The 7,913-nt window shown below is 43.3% G+C and overlaps 1 protein-coding gene across 1 annotated transcript; it reads left to right on the top strand.

Moving 5' to 3' along the window:
* Positions 1-2,670: 2,670 nt before the first annotated feature.
* Positions 2,671-6,560, top strand: LOC124011463 (protein sprouty homolog 2-like). The gene is made up of 2 exons (XM_046324878.1): positions 2,671-3,185; positions 4,641-6,560. Exon 2 carries the CDS (start codon positions 4,692-4,694, stop codon positions 5,742-5,744), a length of 1,053 nt encoding a protein of 350 aa, XP_046180834.1. The 5' UTR covers positions 2,671-3,185; positions 4,641-4,691; the 3' UTR covers positions 5,745-6,560.
* Positions 6,561-7,913: the final 1,353 nt, after the last annotated feature.

The following is a 7,913-nucleotide window of genomic DNA, read 5'->3' as shown; positions in this document are numbered from 1 at the left end:
CTTTCTGGCTCTGTTACCACAACCGTGGGGATAGAGAATGCCCTAGCTGGTTCAAAATCAGTCAGGATTTAATATAAGAGGCTACACTTCCTACACTCTCAGTCTAACCTGGTGTAATGGCTGTTCATAACCCGATCTTAATTGGACCAACAGTCTTTGGAGTCAACAGCTGTGGTAAGAGCGAGAAGGCTAACCCACTTGTGTTATTAATATGTGATGCGCTTTTATCACAGATCACACACCACGTACCACTTCCTGCTTCAACTCAGGGCTCGATAGGCTTTTCTCATTAATAAAAGTCATGTCTCTTTGTTTCTCTATCTCTTATTTTTTATTTTTACATCATGAGAAAAATAAAACAAACTGTGTCATAAGCCAGGTAAATGAACAGGAAAAGTAACAGTGAAAATAAAGATTGACATGATAGCTGTGGAATCAATTGATAAACATGCTATTTTGTTCCATTAGCGAACTTTCATTCATTTCAACCCCATACAGTGTAAGTTTAGAGGAGATTGTCTCAGATGTTGGCGGGGGGTGACTTTGTAAAGCCAAACTCCAGTCATGTCATGTTTATCTTTGGCCTGAAATCCCCAAACTCTGCGTGCACCGTTTCCGTTGCATCCCCTTTTCATCTTTGGTGTAGAGATGGGAAAGGGGTTGAGGGAGGGGGGGGTTGGGAGAGAGAGGAGAGAGAGAGAGAGAGAGGAGAGAGAGAGAGAGAGAGAGAGAGAGAGAGAGAGAGAGAGAGAGAGAGAGAGAGAGAGAGAGAGAGAGAGAGAGAGAGAGAGAGAGAGAGAGAGAGAGAGAGAGAGAGAGAGAGATGTTCCTTGTTTGGTTCAGGCAGCAGGATTTGAAGTATGGCTTTAGGGTTATTTTGGGATGGATGGGACACAGCATTGAAGACAGGAAATACAGCTGAAGCAAAGGGAGCTGGGGGGAAGGGGGGGCACAGTCCCTGTTGGGGGAGGGGGTCTGTGTAATAAACAGGGGGGGTAGGATATTGTCGTTTATTGACAGACTTTTTAAAAGTTAACTTCCTGAATGTCCCTCACTCCTCATCAGTCCACTCCCACTCCCCCTACTCTCCTGGGGGGCTTGGCATTGACAAGATGTGACAAGGGGAATCTAGGGCCTATCGAGCAGTGGGAGTCCCAGACAGACAATAGGGCTGTCACTTACCTTTTCCCCTCTTCCGCTGAAAGGGAGGCCCCGAACAATGGCTCCCCCTCAGCTGGAGGTCGCAGTGTCTCCGGCTTTTTGGGGAACTCTCCCAGCCAACAAGAGGCATTCATCGCTATAGAAACCCTACCTTGACCCCTCACCACTCTCCTTTCTCTTTCACTGCATTCTAGAGAGGTATATGCATGTTCCCCCTTTCTCTCTATCTCCCTCTCTTTCTTTGATGACAATAAAGAGCAGTTATATTCTTGCCATGTTTAGGCTTTCATTCCTTTAAAGTTAAACTACAACCTCAAAAAGTGAAGCAAACCAAGTTGTGGTGGACCGAACTTGTATTCTCTGTAAGTGGCTACGGGTACACTTTGTGTCAATCAAATGGTTTTAAGGACATTTCTACACGGAGGCCTGTACGAACATCCCAGCTTTACATGGGCCCTGCTGGGGAGAGGGGGATGGGAGGACTGGCATTGAATATTGGATGAAGTATGCAGGGAAGGAAACGAGTGAGGACAGAATGATAGTGTGTGGGCTGTATTGAAGGAGGGAAGGGTAGTATTTGCAGACAATCCATATCAATGAATCAATCTCTGTATATGTTCAATGTAGTTGAACGAGAAAAGTATCATCTGAAGGTTGGTCCTGCAGAAACAAGTAGAGTCCTGTTCATCTGTAATTCCACCAGAGGGCACTACTTTTCACATAATCACAAATTGAGGTGGATAATATAAAATGCAGCCTAAAGTGAATGTCCGTTGTAAATGTAATACACCCAAAAATGGACGTAAACAATGTCTAAACACAGTCATAGAGATGCAATCAACACAAACTTTGTGTACAGTACCATTTTCTTAATTCCAGTAAAGCATTAACATAACAAACTAGAATGTAGGGAAACAAGTACTGCATCATGAGTAGGAATGATCATCCCATTCCCAGAGATACTCTGACTGCCACTTCCAATGCTTTTCCCTCTCTGATGTGGATTTGCCTTACTATTCTTCGTCTGAAATTGCTGTCCAATGACAACTTCTACAAATGGCCCAAGTGAAAACCGGGGTATTTCTTACAACCTATATGGTCTTCTCCTCTGGCAATAGCACAGTAATAAGCATATTAAAATATATTGATAATAGCCAACCATACACCTTCTCTAAAATCAATAGTTTCAATTGCAATAACCATTGCAAACCAAAAAAATATAGGACATTGTTTTGCAAGAAAGTCTACTTTTAGAACTCGATTCAGTGCTGCAACACACGTTCTGAACAAATGCCGCCTATCAAGCTGCAGACCTTACATGCCTTCAATTTACGTAGTCTGGGCTATGTTAGAACGTTTTGCAATGCCTGAAGTTTAGTCACTGGGATTGTGGCCCGTCCCTTTGCAGTTGGGAACAGTTTGATAGCACAGAGTGTGAATGCAAACCATGTAGCTATACAGCCAATGAGCTGGGACCGGATACGAGATATCCTCTGAAACAGCAACTGCTTTGTCCCCCCTCACTTCCATATGACGCCATTTACAGCATAAACCCGACCTCTTCTCCGGAAAGAGGGGAAAAAAACAAGACGAGAAAAACTTGAAAGCACCTCAGTGTGCAAGGCAGCCAAACGTTCAACAATTACAGCGAGTATTTTTTAGAACTGTCCAGCCTACCTCGGAGTGCAACAAACTCGCAGGCCGTTGGCTATTTGTGTACACTCAACGGATTCAAAAGTATCGCGTGCGCATTTTGTTCACTTTTCTAATTCACAAAAAAAGTGGAGCCAGCAAGCCCCTAGTGATTGATTCGTTTTTGGCACTATTTCGCCTCGGGTTCTCTCGCAGTGGAATGTATGGCTATGTTTTTGATCTCTTAAAATTGGAATCTGGAAATATTGTTTGTGGCTACTTTATCATTGCATTGGGTTGTGTGGATGGGATTCCTGATTAATCTAAACAGGAATAAACTTTTCGAATTTGGAATTTAATACAACAAACGGGGCTGAAGTGGTGCGAACACGGTGAGTTCGTGAAAATAAGTATGTGCTATTTCAACAACAATGTAGCCTAAAGATGGTCATTACAATGTTTAAAAGTTATAACATAAGAGTAGCCTGACCAATTCAGTTTTATGCATGCTCTCGGACTCGGGAGTTCCAACTGCCGACTCGCATTTCCCCATCCTTTCTCCAACCTTCCCCGTGCAATCCCAGCATTTTCTCATCTGAATAGGCCAACATACAGGTTCTTGCTCTAAAAAGTAGGGTTTTAGTTTTTCCCCTTCTGAATAACGGTCTAGACATCACCCTCTTATTAAAACAATTGACAGCCTGTCTGTAGATCATGCATTTTGACTAGATAATATTAGTTTATACAAATCTGTGAACGGTAGCCTACACATAAACACATATTTAGCGCAGTTGAAAAGTGTTTTTGTTGTTGTTTTATATTCCGAACAAAAATAGAGGGCTATTTTACATTATAGAAGAAAGGTGGAATGATAAAAGTCAATATTTGAATGTTTGGTGGGGCTATTGGCGTTTATGTTAGGCTATTTCATAATAGGACATTTGGGTTTTTACTTTTCCGTCTCGCCTGTCCATTTGTCTATGTAAAGCCCATCTCAAATGTCATGGTCTTTGGGCTCATCCGCTGCCCTACACACGCACACTCAAACAAGAGTGTCATGCACACCATGATGTATTAGGCTAATAATTGCCTCCAGAGTGAATTAACAAATATTAAGAAATGTTCAATTATGAGTTCTTCGAAACTAGCAATCAGTTGTTTTTCACTCATTTGGAAATGGTGGCAACAAGTCTAAAGTCTCTATCTTCTAGTTATGGGACATATAAGGATGCAAGTTTTGATACACAGTATGCGCATGAAGACATGTTTGAGTGCCTCAACTTTTGTTGAAGTTGTAGACTAGCCCTGTCTCAGCATTGCCTCATGTCCTCTTCCTTGCATTGCTCTTTATTTTCCCTGTACATATCTCATGTAATAGGAAATAGTTGGTATGTACCTAAGTCCTCCAATCAGAAGGGCCCAGCATGCCTACTGTCCATTTCCCAACGTACAGAAACATGACCAATCCACTGTTTCATTATGTCAAATCTTTGTTTTAAGTGATCCTATCAGATGGAATGGTAAACAAATGGTGAAATGCTGCCTTAGAGGTACTGTTAGGTATATATTATGTTGTTGTTACTTCTCACATCCTTTTAACACCAAACAGAAAGTGCCTACGGTTAGGAGATGTGATTGGAATTGGGCATATAGGTCTAAACTTTTACATTGGAACAGTAACTCCTAATGTGAGGTGTTGATTTATATGTCAAGCAAAACAACTCCAGTTGGTAGCTAGCCAACCCATGTTGCCAAAAACCCTTATCAGTTATGATTTACATAGGGTCGTTTCTACTCAAATGTCACCTGGTCGTCTCATGTATATATTTGCCTGTCTTTCTCTCCAGGACTTCAGATGTGTTCAATGCCAGCCGGAGGGGTCCTTCTTCAGAGCCAAGATGGAGACCAGTACTCAAAATGGCAGTGGTGGCGGAGGGTCGGCCGGCTTGCTGCGTGCTTTGCGTGACAGCGGGAGGCTACACCGGCCTCACCATGCCCAGGAACGGCAGCCCGATCCTGGGGTAAACCCCAGCCACCAGGCCCCTGTGCTCTCGCTGGACCAGATCAGGATCACCGGGAGCAGTAATGAGTACACAGAGGGACCAACGGTGGGACCCATTGTGGTCCCTAGGCCCCCTGGCTCCTTGCCCACCCAGCAGAAGAATGACCTGGTGGTGCCACTGGACCTGGGGACCAATGAGGAACTGGAGCCCCAGGACTCCAGGCCCAACCAGAGGAACTTACTTCCCCAACTTCCTCAGCCCACACACTCCACAGTCCCCCCTAGGGATGCCCAATCTCTTTCTTCTAGCACAGAGGGCTCCAGAAACAGCCCGAGAACCAGTACAGGCAGCACGTCTTCCGTGCAGAGGCTCCTGGGTAGCCCGGCGGTTAGCGAACGGATAATCAGGACCCAGCCCAAACGGGTGGAGCTTAAACAGGAGGAATTGAAGCCCCTGGCGAGTACGGTCGGAGGGGCGGTGGTGGTCACGGTGCCCGGTGGCGGTGCCCCTGCCGCTAGGGAGGGGCTGCTGGGTAAACATGTCTACCGCTGTGAGGACTGTGGCCGGTGCAAGTGCCAGGAGTGTATGTGCCCGCGCGCCCTGCCCTCCTGTTGGATGTGCGGCCGACGGTGCGTATGCTCGGTGCAGAACGCGGTGGACTATGGGACTTGCGTGTGCTGCGTCAAGGGCCTGTTCTATCACTGCTCCAGTGACGACGAGGATACATGCGCTGACAAGCCCTTCTCCTGCAGCCAGTCGCACTGCTGCGTGCGCTGGTCGGCCATGGGCCTCCTTTCCCTGTTCCTACCCTGTCTCCTGTGCTACCTCCCAGCTAAAGGGTGTCTCGCCGCGTGCCAGAGCTGCTACGACCGCGTCAAGCGACCGGGGTGCCGGTGTAAGAACACTAACGTTGTCCACTGTAAGAGCGTTGACTGTAAGCCAACGTAAAGGGAAAGTACCTTGGGTGTTGTGGAGAATCGATGGGGGTTTGAGAACTTTGGGCAACTGAAACGATCACCTCATCACGTTTTGGCCCAGTAGTCAGAAGTTGATTGGGGGATTGGCTAGGCTGAGCTGTTTGACGTGGTTTGTGTCATTTGTTTTCAGCTATGGTTGTTAATACAGGCTGCTTGATCACCAAGTTTCCTGATTTTGTATTGTTTTAATCGAAGTCCAGAATGTTAGCTCTTTTGACATTTATTAATACAACTGATATGCTATGGACAGACTCTCCTGACTAACTTGTTTGTGAATAGTAAATCGCAAAAGTATGTAAATTAGCAAATGACCTCCTCAGAGATGTTTTATTTTTGTATATATAATATTTCAACTGTGCAAAGCATTCTGCCAAACCAGAGGCACCTTGATGATAGATCCATATATATTATGTAATACAATGTTTAATGTTGTACATTCATGGGAATGTATGTCAATCATTTTTGATGTTTGCCTTACAAGAGAAGGACATTTACACATCTTGTCCCTTCAACTCCACATGTAAATTGTACAGTGACCCTATAAGAAAATCTTTATTTTCTAATTTCAACATTGTTTTAGTGGAAAGAATATTTATTTGAAGTTTTATTATTTTATAAAGAAAATATTTATTTTGAGAAGCATCTTTTAAAAAACATCAGCCTGTTCAAGTACTCTGATGTTGTTGCAAGTTAGGGTGACTAGGGTGTCAAATTGGATGCATATGTTCGCTATGAAATAGAAAAATATATTAACGTTTGAAATTAAACCCTGCTGTTTTTGTCAGTTTTTGTGTGTGCATGCTTCGGCGGGGACTGGTATTCCAATGGACACTTTGCCAGCTTGACCTTATGGCTTCACTGCCCAGAACCAATCCTTTGGAATCTACATAATAACCCAAAATGCTACACTGTCAGAGTCAGAGAAACTGACACTTTACATTTCAACTTTTCCGATCTAGATCGATTAAAAAGCAGAATAATAAGGCAATATGGATTTGAATCAGAACTTATTTATGTATCTTCATGTAGGAGAGGAGAATGTTGACTAAACACAAGATCTCCCACCCCTCTACTCACTGCAGCCCTTGTTAAGTCCAGTAGAATGTTTGAGAGAAGTCTGATAGCACATGCTTCTTCTGAGATATATTGCTGGGGGGGGGGGTAGAGCAGAGCAGTAACTCACTAACCCATCCGTGTTTCCTGTGTGCCAGATGGTAGGGAGGAACATACAACCACATGGTCTTATCCCCTTAGCCCCACATGTTCCACAGCTTCAAACTCAAAACATCAAGCCAGCAACCAAGAATGAGGATTTCTCACTTAGTCTTACTCTTTACCAAGTTACGTCCCTAGCTATGTTTCCATGAACATTTCCAGTGATTTTTTGTTGTTGTTATTGTTGTTGTCGATATTTACAGTTTGCAAAGAAAATACATGTGACAATTGCATCCTGTGGTGCATTTCCATTGAGGTATCTTGAACTAGCTGGGCTTAATGACATATCACCTAAAACACACTTTTTCACCAAAAACCTACAGTGTCAAATAAAGTGCTTGAACTGTTTCCATTTAGGTAAATTGCGCATTAGTCCTAATAAATTGGCAACAGTCTGTATCCTATGGCCTGCCACCTATTGGTTTCATATCTCAGGTAGCCTGCGAAAGCCTTGATGGAATTAAATAATTGACTAATATTTGCCATAAAATTGGATGGTGAAACTTGCATCCAGCCAGAAAAGCAAGGAAAAGCAATGAATGTGTTCTTGAAAGTCAGAACAATCCTTGTCCTGCAAAGAAACCAGATTTTTTTTTATCGTTGAAAACGTTTATTTAGCAAAAGCAGTAAGCGTTTAGAATTCAACGTGGAGTGGAGCTTTATAGTTACGTGATAACATCACGTGCCCCGCATACCTTCAAAATGTTTATGTATTCTAAAAACACAGTTTCCATCATTTGTCTCAATAAAGAATACTTATGTAAATGTTATATTTCAGTTTTTTTGTTTTTTTTGTTTTTTGCAAACATTTCTAAAAACTTTTTGTGCTGTCATTGTAGGGTATCGTATCAGAAGTGATCCCTCGGTCTAAAGCTGACGGGTATCAAATCAATCAAATCAAATCCAATTTTATTTGTCACATACA

Source organism: Oncorhynchus gorbuscha, linkage group LG23 (assembly GCF_021184085.1).
Source record: "Oncorhynchus gorbuscha isolate QuinsamMale2020 ecotype Even-year linkage group LG23, OgorEven_v1.0, whole genome shotgun sequence".
NCBI classification, from domain to species: Eukaryota; Metazoa; Chordata; class Actinopteri; order Salmoniformes; family Salmonidae; genus Oncorhynchus; species Oncorhynchus gorbuscha.
Note: the sequence above shows the minus strand (reverse complement) of the source record. Positions and strands in the feature narration are given on the sequence as shown.

What these genes read in the sequence shown, in the direction of transcription:
- LOC124011463 (XM_046324878.1), top strand. Translation starts at nt 4,692, where the DNA reads ATGGAGACCAGTACTCAAAATGGCAGTGGTGGCGGAGGGTCGGCCGGC.